The 17,324-nt window shown below is 43.7% G+C and overlaps 1 protein-coding gene across 2 annotated transcripts; it reads left to right on the plus strand.

Moving 5' to 3' along the window:
- Positions 1–3,207: 3,207 nt before the first annotated feature.
- Positions 3,208–14,548, plus strand: LOC139566749 (uncharacterized). 2 transcript variants are annotated; one of them, XM_071388038.1, is made up of 8 exons: positions 3,208–3,337; positions 3,541–3,783; positions 4,151–4,281; positions 4,454–4,627; positions 7,631–7,783; positions 8,174–8,285; positions 8,512–8,639; positions 10,081–14,548. In XM_071388038.1, exons 2-8 carry the CDS (start codon positions 3,549–3,551, stop codon positions 10,987–10,989), a joined length of 1,842 nt encoding a protein of 613 aa, XP_071244139.1. In that variant the 5' UTR covers positions 3,208–3,337; positions 3,541–3,548; the 3' UTR covers positions 10,990–14,548. The 2 variants fall into 2 exon arrangements, with proteins under 2 accessions (XP_071244139.1, XP_071244138.1); XM_071388037.1 differs by having other exon boundaries at positions 3,261–3,783.
- The last annotated feature ends 2,776 nt before the right edge of the window (positions 14,549–17,324 follow it).

Below are 17,324 nucleotides of genomic sequence, written 5' to 3' on the forward strand. Positions count from 1 at the left end.
GGTCATTAAAGATCCCATGGCACTTATCGTAAGAGTAGGGGTGTTAACCCCGGTGTCCTGGCTAAATTCCCAATCTGGCCCTCAACCATCACGGTCACCTAATAATCCCCAGTTTACCATTGGCTCATTCATCCCCCTCCTCTCCCCTGTAACTATTCCCCAGGTCGTTGCTGCAAATGAGAACGTGTTCTCAGTCAACTTACCTGGTAAAATAACGGTAAAATAAAAATAAATAAATTAGAGCAACAAGTCACCCTGGTTGGCCCTTTAACTAGCTGTGTAAGGTCAAAGGTATTAGTGATCTGTTTGAGGGTTTTCCTACAAGACTTGTCTTCATAATTAATATTAAGATGACCTCTTTCCCAAAATCACATTCCCTAAGCATGTTATTAAACTGATCAAAAAACACACTTTTGGTGGAAGGTGGCCTATACATTCCAATAAGGGTAAAAGACATTTGGGGAGACAGTGTAACGTTCAGTCCAATACATTCTAGTTCATTATCACATGACCACTCAATTTGTTTACATCGGATATGTTCTTTAATGTAAATCATCACACACCCTCCTCTTCCTTCAATCATGTCTCTCCTGAAAACATTGTAGCCAGGCACAATCAAAGCATCATATGGAGAGTTTTTATGGAGCCATGTCTCTGAGGCAGAGGAAGTCAAGGTTGGAGTCTGTGAGTAGATGTTGAATTTGATCACTTTTTGGAATGACACTACGAATGTTCAAGTGCCCCCCTAGTAGTCCCTTGGGCTTAGCTCGTGGGTCCCAGATGACTCGAGAGTGATTGACACATTGAAAAAAGAGGCTGAGTATTAGTATGGTAGGGTGCTATGGTTATTAATTGTACTGCATTGATGGAATGTAAATCCCAGACAATAGATGTGGTAGTGGCAGCAGGTGTAAGAGATTTTAGTGCAGAACATCTACAGGGGGTTTAAGAGAAGGCGACAGGGGTTCCATCCTCCAAGGCTGTTGGCCTGGAGTAGGATCTGGTAGGGTTAAAGTAGTGGGATAGGGGTGGTGGGGTTTTGGGGTATAGTGGTACAGTTTAAGTCGGAAGTTTACATACACATTAGCCAAATACATGTAAACTCCGTTTTTCACAATTCCTGACATTTAATCCTAGTAAACATTCGTCTTAGGTCAGTTAGGATCACCACTTTATTTTAAGAATATGAAATGTCAATAATAGTAGAGAGAATAATTTATTTCAGCTTTTATTTCTTTCATCACATTCCAAGTGGGTCAGAAGTTTACATACACTCAATTAGTATTTGGTAGCATTGCCTTTAAATTGTTTAACTTGGGTCAAATGTTTCGGGTAGCCTTCCACAAGCTTCCCACAATAAGTTGGGTGAATTTTGGCCCATTCCTCCTGACAGAGCTGGTGTAACTGAGTCAGGTTTGTAGGCCTCCTGGCTCGCACACGCTTTTTCAGTTCTGCCCACAAATGTTCTATAGGATTGAGGTCAGGGCTTTGTGATGGCCACTCCAATACCTTGACATTGTTGTCCTTAAGCCATTTTGCCACAACTTTGGAAGTATGCTTGGGGTCATTCTCCATTTGGAAGAATCATTTGCGACCAAGCTTTAACTTCCTGCCTGATGTCTTGAGATGTTGCTTCAATATATCCACATCATTTTCCTCCCTCATGATGCCATCTATTTTGTGAAGTGCACCAGTCCCTCCTGCAGCAAAGCACACCCACAACATGATGCTGCCACCCCCGTGCTTCACGGTTGGGATGGTGTTCTTCGGCTTACAAGCCTCCCCCTTTTTCCTCCAAACATAACGATGTTCATTATGGCCAAACAGTTCTATTTTTGTTTCATCAGACGAGAGGACATTTCTTCAAAAAGTACGATCTTTGTCCCCATGTGCAGTTGCAAACCGTAGTCTGGCTCTTTTATGGCGGTTTTTGAGCAGTGGCTTCTTCCTTGCTGAGCGGCCTTTCAGGATATGTCGATATAGGACTTGTTTTACTGTGGATATAGATACTTTTGTACCGGTTTCCTCCAGCATCTTCACAAGGTCCTTTGCTGTTGTTCTGGGATTGATTTGCACTTTTTGCACCAAAGTACATTCATCTCTAGGAGGCAGAACGCGTCTTCTTCCTGAGCGATGGCTGATGGTCTGCATGGTTCCATGGTGTTTATACTTGCGTACTATTGTTTGTACAAATGAACGTGGTACCTTCAGGCATTTGGAAATTGCTCCCAAGGATGAACCAGACTTGTGGAGGTCTACAACTTTTTTTCTGAGGTCTTGGCTGATTTCTTTTGATTTTCCCATAATGTCAAGCAAAGAGGCACTGAGTTTGAAGGTAGGCCTTGAAATACATCCACAGGTACACCTCCAATTGACTGAAATTATGTCTATTAGCCTATCAGATGCTTCTAAAGCCATTACATAAACAGCTTGGAAAATTCCAGAAAAGTAAGGGCACAGTCAACTTAGTGTATGTAAACTTCTGACCCACTGGAATTGTGAAATAATCTGTCTGTAAACAATTGTTGGAAAAATTACTTGTCAAAACTATAGTTTGTTATCAAGGAATTTGTGGAGTGGTTGAAAAATGAGTTTTAATGACTCCATAAGTGCATGTAAACTTCTGACTTCAACTGTATATACACTGTGTGCTAAACATTAAGACACTGCTTTTTCCATGACATGACTGACCAGATGAAAGCTATTATCCCTTAAAAATGTCACCTGTTAAATCCACAATCAGTGTAGATGGAGGGGAGGAGACAGGTTAAAGAAGGATTTTTAAGCCTTGAGACATTTGTGTGTGCCATTTAGAGGGTGAATGGGCAACACAAAAGATGTGTCTTTGAACAGGGTATGGTAGTAGGTGCCAGGCACACCGGTTTGAGTTTGTCAAGAACACTGCTGGCTTTTTCACGCTCAACAGTTAACCATGGGAATCAAGAATGGTCCACCATCCAAACGACATCCAGGCAACTTGACACAAATGTTGGAAGCATTGGATTCAACATGGGCCAGGATGCCTGTGGAATGCTTTCAAACCCTTGTAGTCCATACCCGACTAATTGAGGATGTTTTGAGGTCACAAGGGGATGCAACTCAATATTAGGAAGGTGTTCCTAATGTTTTGTACACTCATGTGTAGGGTTGGATGTGTATGTGTAGGGTTGGATGGTGCAATTTCTGTGTGCCCCCCCCCCCCCCCCACAAAATGTGCAATTCACACTCCGATCTGTAAAAGGCAGCAGCAATAGGTTACGCCACACAGCTTCTAGCCTACCGGAAACGCATACGAAGAAGAAAGGGAAGTGAACAGTGACCAAGAAACAATTTCCACGTTAGCGTTTTTGTTGTTATTTAGACGTTTATTAACAACCTGTAACTCATAATATGACTCATTTAACTGAACAGCATTGAATACTTACCCCATGTGGTGTTTAATTCGCTCTAGAGACAGAACTTGGTTGATATATGTTATCTAGGTAACGCTAGCTAAGCTGCTAACAATGGCTAACTGTATGGTTTTTCACACTCAAATAGCCTCCATTATGGAGGTGCTAGCGAATGCAGCAGTGGCAGAGATCTGTAAACTCGTGGACGACGATTATGCAGTGTTTCGTTTGGAAATAACTCAAAGCCGGAAAGAAAACAGGGCATTGCGGAGGAAACTACTAGAACTGAAGGTGGCACGGGAGCGCGCTGAGAGGACAATGCGAGAGCGCGTCCTCGCCAGTCGTCCCAGTAGTGTCAAGATCCTTGACCGATACAGAGGAATGGCAAGAGGTACGTTTTGCTGCGTGGCCTGTCGCGGATTATAAATAGCCCAGTGCCTGATGCCCTGTTACCCTCTGTTAAAATGTTACCCATAATTGGTTCTTGGTCAATTTTTGGACTGTATGCAATAATTCACCTGATTACTTAGCAATCTTGCGCAAGGAGACTATCATATTCTAAACATTGATTTACTGCATTGACTATTTACTCAAAAACAATGATGCATAATACATTGATCAATACAATAAATGGTTTTCCAGGAAGTTATGAGAAGTGTTACCTTTGATCCTTGCCAATTGTAGACATTGTTAATAGTGTACAGTATAGCATTGACAGTAGCTAACCTAACCACCTCTTTCACCCCAATCACTCTCAGGTGAAGGACATCCCACTGGAGGCCAAAGGAGCGTTGTGAAGCCAGCGGGACACAATACATGGAGAGATGACCAACCAATCACTGTTGATGAGGGTGATAGAACCTCAAACCAGCTCGTTATTGTGATCGAGGTTAGTGTAAAAGTGTTTCATTACAAATTACAGTTACTTTGGAAATCAAATGTGGCCCATTTATTTCAGAAAGGCTCCCCTCAGCTATTCACTTGCTTACATGTACATCCTCATTTATCTGCATAGGGGAGCTTGATGAAACTTCCCTACAACATTGATATCCTTGTGTCAGTCTGCAGATGCAGAGGCTGCAGGTCCTGGGGTCAAGCAGGAGAGGTCTGAAGGTGAGGAGGACCCATGGCACAGCAGAGACATCCAGACTGGAGTAGCTGGAGCACCCCCTGTAGCCACGGAGGACCCCACCACCGTCCCAGCGCAGCCCAGGATCAGATGCAGCATCACGGAGGTCAGTGGAACGCAGAACGCCGTCCTCAAGTCAGAGACCAAGACTTTAACTGTAACACACAGGCTCTTAAACACAGGATCTGACCACAGATCAGACCCAGAGAGACTGGGCTGTCCTCCTGCTCCCGGCTCAGAGTATTTACCGGTATTTCACCATAGTCAGAGGATGGTTCATTCCTGTGGTGATAGTGATGTGTTAGACACTGGCGGTGATGATCCGTCTTATTCTTACACTACAGAAATGGACCCTGGCAACATGCCCTTGGGATTAGAGACACAGACTAATCTGTCTAGACGGGACTGGAACCAGTACAGTAGTAGTGTATACTCTGAAGGGCGCCTAGATAAGGAAGGGGAGGTTATAGTGGTAGATGAAGTGACTGTGAAAGTGGAGGGCGACGCTCCTCCCACATGGAATGCAGATAGTCACCTTGGAGACGGACACTCACAGGGCAGAGATTTCTTAGATTACAGGGAAAGCTTAGAGACTGATCTAAATGTCACCACCCACTCCCCTTTACACTTGTTCGGGGATCTAGACCCGGTGTCCACATCGATGGGGCCTTCCGATTCACACAGCCACGTCCTTTTCGATCAGGTATTGAACTCAAACGACAGGGCTAGAGTCCCGGCTCAGGGAGGGGGAGCCACATCAGGCAATAGTAAAGAGAAACGGTTCCTCTGCATGTTCTGTAACAAAGGCTTCAGCTGCCTCCAGAAGGTGGAGAGGCACCAGAGGGTCCACACAGGGGAGAAACCCTACAGCTGTACCCAGTGTGAGAAGAGGTTCTCCCGCCAGGACCATCTGAAGATGCACCTGAAAGTCCACACGGGAGAGAGGCCGTTCGCCTGTACGCACTGTGGGAAGAGGTTCTCAGAGAGGAGATACCTCAGGATACACCAGCAGAAAAACCATTCTACTCTATAGCATAGAAAGTAACCATTCCAAACAATCTTCTGACTTTTAGATCAAATGGCATTTTTTAAAATTTTAAATGTTGTCAGCAGAAAGATCCACAGATTGTCATATTTAAGCCTAAAAAGTATTTCATATTATTTGTGCTGTGTAGGCAATATGATGTTCAAACTTTCCCTAGAAAATTAGTGAGAAAATGTTATCATGTTCATGCTGATTTAGTTGAGACGTATGTGTGGTTTTCATATGGTGTATTTAACACTTGTTTGTTTAATAAACAAAAAATGTAACTTTTTATTCTCAGACTTTCATTGACTCTAGACCCACACACTAACAAACACCTACTGTACATGTTGAAATAGTTTAGTCAGGTTTGTCTGATGACTTGACCAACAACGTCATATTTACAGTACCAGTCAACTTGACACCCACTCATTCAAGGGTTTTCCCAATTTTTTACTATTTTCTACATTGTAGAATAATAGTGAAGACGACAAACTATGAAATAAAACATATGGAATCATATAGTAACCAAGAGTGTTAAATAAATCAAAATATATTTTAGATTCTTCAAAGTAGCCACCCTTTGCCTTGATGACAGCTTTGCACACTCTTGGCATTCTCTCAACCAGCTTCACCTGAATGATTTTCCAACGATCTTGAATGAGTTTCCACATATGCTGAGCACTTGTTGGCTGCTTTTCCTTCACTCTGCGGTCCTACTTATACCAAACCATCTGAATTGGGTTGAGGTTGGGTGATTGTGGAGGCCAGATCATCTGATGCAGCACTCCATCACTCTCCTTGGTCAAATAGCCCTTACACAGCCTGGAGGTGTGTTCGGTCATTGTCCTGTTGAAAAACAAATGATAGTCCTACTAAGCCCAAACCCGATGGGATGGGTATCGCTGCAGAATGCTGTGGTAGCCATGCTGATTAAGTGTGCCTTGAATTCTACATAAATCACTGACAGTGTCAACAGCAAAGCACCATCACACCTCCTCCATGCTTCACAGTGGGAACCTCACATGCGGATATCATCCGTCCACCTACTCTGCGTCTCACAAAGATACAGCGGTTGGAACCTAAGAGCTCAAATTTGGACTCATCAGACCAAAGGACAGATTTCCACTTGTCTAATGTCCATTGCTTGTGTTTCTTGGCCCAAGCAAATCTTCTTATTGATGTCCTTTAGTAGTTGTTTCTTGTAGTGGCAATTTGACCATGAAGGCCTGATTCATGCCGTCTCCTCTGAACAGTTGATGTTGATGTGTCTGTTACTTGAACTCTGAAGCATTTATTTGGGCTGCAATTTCTGAGGCTGGTAACTCTAATGAACTTATCCTCTGTAGCAGAGGTAACTCTGGGTCTTACTTTCCTGTGGCGGTCCTCACGAGAGCCAATTTCATCATAGCTCGATTGGTTTTTGCGACTGCACTTGAAGAAACGTTCAAAGTTCTTGAAATGTTCCAGATTGACTGACCTTCATGTCTTAAAGTAATGTCATTTCTCTTTGCTTATTTGAGCTGTTCTTGGACTTGGTCTTTTACCAAATAGGGCTATCTTCTGTATTCCCCCCTACCTTGTCACAACACAACTGATTGGATCAAACGCATTAAGAAGGAAAGAAATTGCACAAAATAACTTAACAAGGCACACCTGTTAATTGAAATGGATTCCAGGTGACTACCTCATGAAGCTGCTTGTGAGAATGCCAAGAGTGTGCAAAGCTGTCAAGGCAAAGGTTGGCTACTTTGAAGAATCTCAAATATAAAATATATTTCGATTTGTTGAACACTTTTTGGTTACTACATGATTTCATGTGTTATTTTATAGTTGATGTCTTCACTATTATTCTACAACGTAGAAAATAGTAAAAATAAAGAAAAACCCTTGAATGAGTAGGTATGTCCAAACTTTTGACTGGTACTGTATGTCTCCCATGAAGTCATTCTGTAACTACAGTATAGGACTCAAACATAGTGGGGATGGGTAAACACTCCATATTGAAAGTGTGTTTTATCTGTGTGTATATGTACATACCTGAGGGAGTGTATGTATGTAATCTGTATAAGCTGTCTCTTCCAGGATGAGGGTCCAGAGGTGCTGCTGGTGAAGGAGGAGGGATGTGAGGAGGGTCTGGAAAACCCTGAGGGGACCATTGTCATGGAAGACAACCAGACTACACCTCCTCCTGAACCCCCAGCTGAGCAGCATAGGACAACACACAGTCTCACAGAGGTAAGCCCACTGTAAACTACAGTCTGAATGTTATTAGGTCAGTGCCCGTATCCACAAAGCCTTTCAGAGTAGGATTGCTGATCTAGGATTAGTTTTGCCTTTTAGATCATAATGACTAAGATTATATAGACAAGTGGGGACCTGATCCTCGATCAATTCTCCCACGCTGAGACTGTTTATTGATAAGGGCCCAGGTCTTGATTAATTTTGTCTTAAGTGTGGGACCATGCCTTTCAATTATCAAACCAATAGTGTCAAGTAATCAATTCAACAAACACGTTTGTGTAGTATCACATCAATCCCTCATTGCCCAATCAGAAGATGCTCCATAGCAGGGTGCTCATATCAGATTTCTTGATCCAACATCCTCTCACTCTGTATCTCTTACAGTCAGTAGACATGGAGGATGGGAAGCCTGATCTGCTGCTGGTCAAAGAGGAGACGATAGAGGACGGACCAGAGAGCATTGACCTGCTGAGTGGACTAAAGATGGTGGAGCAAGGTAAGATAGAAATACATTTAGCCTACATACAGTAATAGATCTTCAATGGGAATAGTGACGCACCTGGTTATTATTTTTTCTTCACTCATAAAATGAAATCAGTAAAATGTATGTTTACATACTAAAACACACAATGTATGAACTTCACCAGGTAATTGACAACAACAAAAAACTCCATATGTACAGTTCTCTGCCATGTTTGTAAAGTCTATTTTGTAACCTTCAGGTGATTGGCTGGATAATAACAGAGGAGACTGGGCGGCCATCTTGGATTTCCAGACCCCGACCGGTGCAGCTAAGGTTCCAGGGGACAACATCACTGAGCAGGCCAGGACCAGTGACGACATAGTGGAGGTCAGTGGATGGGACAGTGTCCTCAACTCTGGGCTGGGGAACAACACTGTTAACCACAACCAGAAACAGACTGTCGAACACAAAACAACGACCAAACTTAGTATCCATGACAACAGATTGTCTGAGGCAAGGGTGAGGTGTCGATTTGGTCTGCGGGGACGGGGAGGTGTCGGTATGTGGCGGGAGAAAACAGACACAGACTCTGCTAGCGATGCTCCGTCCTGCTCCTATAGTTATGATTCACAGAGACTGATGGCGCCTCAGGTTAACCCCCTAACAGGTGCTGCCTTCAGCCTGCCTTCTATAGGATCTAGCAACTGGAACATGGACCCTGCGACAACACAGACACTTCTTGGCCTTCGTTCTCCTCACACTCTCCTAATGTTAAACCAGACCTCAGACAATGTCAGTATCTCAACATTAAATAGCTACACAAGCTCATTGACAAATAACAGTAGTAGAGACAAAATCCGTAAAGGTGGCAGCGCCACAGAGAGGCAGTTCCCGTGTTCGTTCTGTGGGAAAGCCTTCAGCTTCCCCCAACAGGTGAAGATTCACCAGAGGATTCACACGGGGGAGAAACCATTTGGTTGCCACCTGTGCCAGGGCAGTTTCTCCCAATCGTCCAGCCTGAAGAGGCACCAGAGGGTCCACACAGGGAAGGAACCCTACAGCTGCCCCCAGTTTGAGAAGAGGTTCTCCCACCAGCACCAGTTGAAGATGCACCCGAATGGTCCACACGGGAGACATGAACTAGTTACTTTGTAGTCAATTAGTTTGGTTTTAGAGGTATAGGGAACTGGATGAGGTGAACTGAGGAAAGAATGAGTATGATGAGGTAGAGTAGATGATATGGTGATGATGTCTATAAAAATTCTTCACTAATGAAAAGTTACAACCTTATCCTGTTGGTTGATGCTGGTGTTTTATAATGAGGAAATTATAGTGCCTTAATTCATGTTTATTTGGCATGAAGTGGTGAAGCTGTGAGTGTAATGTTTAACCTTTACCATAGTATTCTAAAATTAATTTTATCATTGCGAGGGTACCAGATTTACAGAAAATTTTGTGTTACCATAGTGAGAAAAGTTATTCTACTTGTCACGTATCATTTTGTGCAATAAAAGTACTGTTCTTCAAAGTTGATGAAATTTAATACAAAACTGAGTCTGTGCTGACTGACTTGGTTATTTATGGATCATTGCAGGGACTGAGTTTCCTTTATCTCAGTTGAACCAAAACATACTTAATTCTTGAATCAACGCATATGGAATTTTTATAATAAACACCAATGGCTCCATATTGTTAGGTACAGTATTTCAATCAGTGTTAGGGATGTGTTTGACTGTGGTTACCATTTTATAATGTCATGTTTCTGTATGTACAACAAAGAGTTTCTAATATAAACCTTTATGCTTTTCTGTTCAATTTGTTTTTACAGTCTGCAGTCCATGAGGACCAGTTGATATCTGGTGTTGCTTGTGGGAGAGACTGGCCCCGGATCAGAACCCTGGGTCCGGAGCCATCGCTCTTCCTTCCCGGGTTGAAACCAGGACAGAACCACAAGGGACAGAGACTCCACCACCACACAGAACAAAACCAGTGGACAGGTGGACTGAACAACCTCAGTCCTGGTGGATATCAAAAAGACAGAGGCTCCAGTCAGGGATCCAGTCTGCAGCCCAGACCCTTCTCTTCACAGTCTCAGTGCAGGGATGATACAGGGCCTGGGGCTGATAGAGATCGACCCTCCTGTTCCTATGATACAAACACCACAGTATCCATGAGGAACAGAGCAGGTCACCCTGGGCTTCAGCCTTTACAGAGAGCAGTGGGAGACTCCCCTGGTGGTAGTCTATCAGCAGGTCTGTCTTCTCCTTCAGGGTTTCATCTAATGCCTGGTGACTTGGTTCATAGAAGGTCTGGACCTGGATCTAGGCTTCCTCAGTTACTTCATGGTTACCCCACCAATACAGACAGGGTCAGAATGGGTGTTCATCACAAGAGGTATCTAGCTTATAACACAGCACACAATCCCAACAATACCCAAACACTGGCTAGAGGTCAAGGAGGGAACTCAAAGACTAACCACCTGAGGGTGGTGGCTCCTGCTTCTACCTCTAGTGTCATTGGGTCACAATGTGGGAGGCTGAGTATTAGGACGGACGCCGACAAGCCATACGCCTGCCCCACATGTGGGAAGCGCTTCGCTGATGCAAATTATGTGAAGAGGCACCAGACCGTTCACACCAAGGAGAAGCCCTTCAAGTGCAAACTATGTTACAAGAGCTTCTCCTTCTTGACTAGCCTTATCAGACATAAGAGTGTCCACAAAGGGGAAAAATCATAGCAGTGTGGCTTGAGAAGTACACAGGGGATGTCTGGGAACTATTCTTTAGCTGAAATATAGTTCTCATGTGAAGTGTCTTGGGGTAAGAGGATAATTAATCACATACCCCTCATTAACTTGTAATTTAAAAACAGGCTTGTGTAAATACTTGTTTTTAAGAGACAGTACATCTAGGCTAGAACAAAGACAGTTTAATATTTACCTTACTGAGGTAATGTAAATGGAATAAAGTAATTATACTTTTCTAAACAAGTCTGCTCTCAGCTTGAAAGATACAGTACTTCTCATAGGAGATTTGATGTGTAACAAAATAAGCAGTACCATACTTCCAAGAACAGCACGCATCCATTTTTCATTTAACTGCACCTTTGAACTATGATGCCAACCAATAACGAAGGTTACGTATGTAACCACGGTTATGTGAGCTATATGGATCACTCCAATATATTGGTATCACTACGTGGTGGAGGGATACATCCGAGATGAGGATTTACAGATTTACTCCCGTGTACGGCTGGGGTCCGCCCCTATATATAGACCCCATGGCCGCGACACACGTTCTCTACATAATTTGAGGCGCCACTAGCACCGTAGAGGATTGGAGTAACCCATATAGCTCACATAACCGTGGTTACATACGTAACCTTTTATGTTTCACTATATTGGATCACTCCAATATATTGGTATACCCATACCCGATTTAGTCGGTGCTAGAGGGACCTGGCCAGCCAGCGGCGAAGTCCCAGCGTGGGATCGAGATGCAAGAGCCGTCAATGTGGAAGGGGGCTCCCGGCACAGTCCCGGGACGAGGCGGCGACGCCGAGGACTGCTGAACAAACCACAGAGGGAGGTGCCACATTTACCCGATAGTACCTAGCAAAGGTGCAAGAGGAAGCCCAGCTGGCCGCAGCACAGATATCAGCGAGGGGCACTCCTCTCAGTAGAGCCCAGGACGCAGCTACACCTCGTGTTGATTGTGCCACCACAGATCCCAGCACTGGCCTGCCAGCCAGACGGTATGCTGTCGTAATCGTGTCCACGATCCAGTGAGAGAGCCTCTGCTTTGATAGCCCAGGCATCAGGACTCTCTTACCATAGCAGACAAAGAGCTGGTCTGTTGTTCACACTGACCATATCTGCTCCACATAGGCAGCCAGTGCTTGCACAGGGCACAGCATGCCGCCACTGCCGGGGGGTCGTAAGCAGACAGGATAAAAGGGATGTTCGCATCCCTGTCTGACAGAACCTTCGGGAGGAATGAAGGGTTGGGGCGAAGAGATATACTCCTCCCACCGGGGTCCATCCGGTAGCACTCAGAACTTACCGAAAGAGCATGGAGCTCACCCACCCTCTTCATGGAAGTAATCGCTACCAAGAAAGCCACCTTCATAGAGAGATGTTTCAGGGTGGCAGACTCCCAACGGTTCAAAAGGCGGCTTTGCCAAAGCTGCCAAGACCACATCCAGATCCCAGCTCACCATTGAGAGGGTCCTAGCTGGACGCAGGTGACAAACCCCCTTCATAAAACTGGAGACCAAGGGATGGCACCCCACTGGCCTGTCCATCCACCCCACATGGCAGGCAGATATAGCAGCCAAATACCCTCAGTGTAGAGGCTGCCAAGCCCTCATCCAAACCAGACTGCAGGTATTGGAGGACATACTGCACCACGCATGACTCGGGCACAACCTCAATACCAGTGCACCAAGAGCAGAACAACCGCCAGCGCAACTGGTATGCCGCGGTTGTAGCCGGTGCCCTTGCCCGTCTGTGTTGACCAGCTCCCGACGGCACATCCTCAGCATCTCCACCCCACCTGAGAGAAAGGAGCGACAGCGCCACCTCAACAATGCCCTGAGGCACTGTGCGGTGGCGCTTCGGGTGCAGCCGGTGTGAGTTGAACCACCATTGAAGAGGCCGGATTTGAAGCAGGCCCAGGGGAATCAGCAACAAGGCCGCCGTCAGCAAGCCCAACAGGCGTTGGCAGGTCAAGGCGGATTCTACCCACCCCTGCCAAAAGTGGTTGAGGCAAGATAAGTTCACCTGAACCCTTCTGGAGGGCAGGCGTGCTCATGAGGACTGAGTCCAGCTCCATGACAATGAAGGCCACCCTCGGGGTGGGCGTCAGATGACTCTTGTCGTTTACAGTAATGCCCAGCCCGCCGATGTGGGTCAGGAGCATGTCTCTGTCTGACAGGACCTGGGTCCAGACAACCGTCCAGATAATTGAGGATCAACAATCCTCGGGACTTGGGAGGTGCCAGGACAGCATCCATGAACTTTGTGAAAGTGCGGGGTGCCAAGGTGAGCCCAAAGGGAAGATCCTGACTTCGTAAGCCTTCCCTTCAAAAGCGAATCGGAGGTACTACCAATGAGCTGGGTGAACAGGACTCTTACGAAACACAAGTACGACAAACCACCTGCGGAAGAAACGCATCAACCGTGCGCAGCAAGTGGAGCACTCAAGAGGAGGGGCTGGCCACGTGGCCAGCTGCAAACAGCCAGTGAGTTTACTTCCATGCAAGATATTAATACACTTATTATTATTAATACACTTACACATATTACACTTACCAGTGACTTATCAAGCGAACTTCAGGAAGTTTGTACCTCAAACCATATGAACGTCCGCCGAGGAAATGAAAGAGAACGTGTGTCGCGTCCATGGAGTCTATATATAGGGGCGTACCCCAGCCGTGACACAGGTGTACACCGGAGTAAATCTGTAAATCCTCGCCTTGGATGTATCCCTCTGTCGCAGAGTGATACCAGTATATCGGAGTGATTCAATATAGTGAAACATAACAGGGTATTGTGGAGTAAACTACAGCTGCTGGAACTGAAGGTGGCACGGGAGTTCGCAGAGGACAATGCAAGAGCCCGTCATCCCAGTAGTGTCAAGATCCTCGGTATCTCCTCCAATACCGAGGAGTGGAATGGCCAGAGGTTCGTACATTTTGCGGAAGGCCGAGGCTGACTTGTGGCATTTCCACTAGTTACCACAATCACAAAGTCAATATTGTAACAATTTATAAACACAATAATGTGCTTTTTGATCTTAATTTCCGGTTAGGTTAGGTTTAGGTTTAAAATCACATTTTAAGAAGATACATTGTAGAAATAGGATGGGGGGGTGGGGTTATGACTTTGTGGCTTTGGTAACTAGTGACGACCAGGTTGCGGGGCCTCTTGCGCATGTGTGACTTGCATGGATCCATGAGCACCAACATGTGACGTTCATAGGAGCATGTCAAATGAAAGCTGTCTATATTTTTCTGAAATTAAGGCATATATACATGTTCACTAATTTTCCAACCTCAAAATGTTGAATAAACAAAAGCTTTGATTTCTTGTCAAACAGATGGATAAGGGGCCTTAGAAAATGTCTACCAGAAGGTCTTAAAAGGTATTAGAAATACATCAAAACACGATGATGTTGAAGACCCATGCCAACATTGCCTTGTGGATTGAAATTCCGTTACTAAAAACCCATATCTTTAAGATATTCTCTCCCTCATGAGGAGAGAGGATCAAATAAAAGTTCAAAAGTAATAAGTGAAGGTAGACCTATCAATTATTTATTGTTTTTACTGATATCAATTTTGTTTCTGAATTATTAAGTGATTAAAACTCGATATATAAAATCACTAATGGAATTTCGGCAATTGAATTGGCTGCAATGAGAAATCCTAGTTGTCACAAACCACAGTCGAGTCACCTGCTACTGTCCTCCCAGTGACATACTGTTATGTTCAGCTGATAACTGTTTTCTTTCTCTTTCTGTCACCTGGTGGTCAAAGTAAGTGTGTGAATAGTCTGGACCATGTGTGAATAGTCTGACATTAATCTCCAATTAATGTCACCCCTCCTGGCTCTTACTGACACCTACCCATGAGCCCCCTCTTTCCATTTACTGTAACCAGCTTGCTCACTCACTGAGCACCGACTGACACCGGATGTCTAAATTTATTCTGTCTGCTCTGGCCTTGATTTCAAAGTCCACAGACGCCAGTTTCTGGTCCTGTCCGGACCAGCCTTTATTTTAATGTCCGTAGACGTCTGGACCGGCCTTCATTTTTCCAAACATTGACGTTCATGATTGGTTCAGATTTTGTCCCGTCCGGACCAATTCTGAACCAGTCACAGACGTCTATGTTTCACAAGTTTGGACAATACAGTAGAGCACAGTAAATACAAGTAGAGTATAGTTCAGTCCTGTACAGTTGAGTAGAATAGAGTGGAGTAGAGTTCAGAAGAGCACACTGGAGTTGAGTACACTAATGTACTGTACTCTATTGAGCTCTACTGTGCTGTACTTTGATGTTCAAACTTGTGAAACATAGAGGTCAATAGCTGGTTAAGATTTGATCTGGGCTGGACCAACCAAATTTGGTCTTGTTTTATGGCGGAGCTCATTAAAATAATAGCCTGTATGTAGAATAATACCCAAATATGCAAAGGAGGATATTACTTATTTCTATCTTAGTGTACCAATTTATGATACATCACCATGAAGAGAATTACATTCATATCAATAAATATGCATTTCTGTATAGCTAGTAGAGCCATGATGAAATTAATTTACCGCAATTCTGTTACCGGGTATAAATCCACTTCTCTTACTGTAGTTCAAAAACCAAAATATTTTTTTTCTCAACTCAAGGTGTCATGTCATAGCTGACACCCCATTCTTTCTGCAGACATCTTTGAAGCAGATATTTATGATTTTGGAAAACGTGGTCACACAAACGGAGGGAGATTTTCCCGATTTTTTTTTTTACTTAACTTTTCATCTGCACAGTTACTCCAGTAAATGTGTTTTTGTACAAATGATCCTATACATTGTTAAAAGTAGTCCTTATGCATAGAGTTGTATGGTTTGTTAAACTGTTCAATCAATGGTTTTTGTTTGGCATACATTTTAGGGGAAAATTCTAAGTCTCCGCGCAATTCCGTTACCGTGGAATTGCCCATTTGTTAACCACATATGGTTAACCAGAGTTGGGTCTTGGTCAGTTTTTGGATAGTATGCAATAATTCCCCTGATTACTTAGCGATCTTGCACAAACACACCATATCATATTATAACCACATTCTTGATTTACCTGCATTTCCTATTATTTACTCATTTAAAACAATATGATGCATGGAACATAATCAATCGATCTATGAATAGTATATCAAGAAGTAATGTGAAGTGTACGTTAGATCCTTGCCAATTCTAGACAGTGTCAAATAATAGTGTGCAATATAACTTTGCGCATTGACAGTAGTGTCGTGTCTTTACTGTGATTAAATGAGATGACATTTTCAAATCGATTACCTAATGTTTAATTATTTGATTAAATTAATCAGGCAATAACTAACTCATTAGAAATCCGGGGCACCACGGAAGCATTAGTTTAAAAAGAGCGGCTACCTTCCGAATCCACAGATCTGACGATATTTTATATCAATAGCAGTCAATCATTAATTATTCTTTACCTTCTATCAGTCTCATCTGAACGTCGTAAAATTCTTGGTTATCTGCACGAACCCTAGTATAAATTATGAATCAGCAATATACAAATTGGCTTAATTATTTATTTACTAACTAATTAAATAATCACAGAATACATAACAAACAAACAGTAGATATTGGTTACTAACAATGATAGAAAAGTCCCTAGTGGGCTAAGCCGATATGACGGCTTGTTAGACAAAGGGAAGGGGGTGTGGACTGAGAAAGAGCGGGAAAGACAACATAGATTCACGACATGGAGTCTACAATTATATTAATTGAAATGCTAATCCTTTGCACATGAACGGCCGCTCATTCAAGAATAATTGCAATGTATATATATTTACGTTGTTGTCTTCTCTGTTGGAATCCTCGATCGTCCTGTAGGGTTCATCAGAGTCTCTGGTTAACTTTCATTGAAGTCAAAGTCTTTCGTGGTTGTAGGTGGTTAGAATGGATACTTTAGAGTACCATTCAGAAATGTTCTCATAGATCGCTGTTTCTGCAGTTGTCTGTATTCTCGTCCTAGATTTACGTAATTTCTGGCTGCAGACTAGTAATTATACGTCTAAGATTTGCTCTTATTCTATAGGGATCGATAGTCTCCGAGTTTAACCATTTCCAGCCATGGAGCCAATGCTCCACGAGGTATAGTCTTGTCCTTTGGTAGAGTTGTAAGTTTAAACCACTTCACACACCAGCGTCACCCGGCATGTTTTGGTCTTAGAAATTCAACCATTTGCAACCTTAGCTTACACCTGGGTTTGCGTGATCTGGTGTGAATCTCATCAGGAGTGGGTTTTATAAATTTCAGTAGAAAAGGGCGGTTCCATGA

This window comes from Salvelinus alpinus, chromosome 39 (assembly GCF_045679555.1).
Source record: "Salvelinus alpinus chromosome 39, SLU_Salpinus.1, whole genome shotgun sequence".
Taxonomy (NCBI): Eukaryota; Metazoa; Chordata; class Actinopteri; order Salmoniformes; family Salmonidae; genus Salvelinus; species Salvelinus alpinus.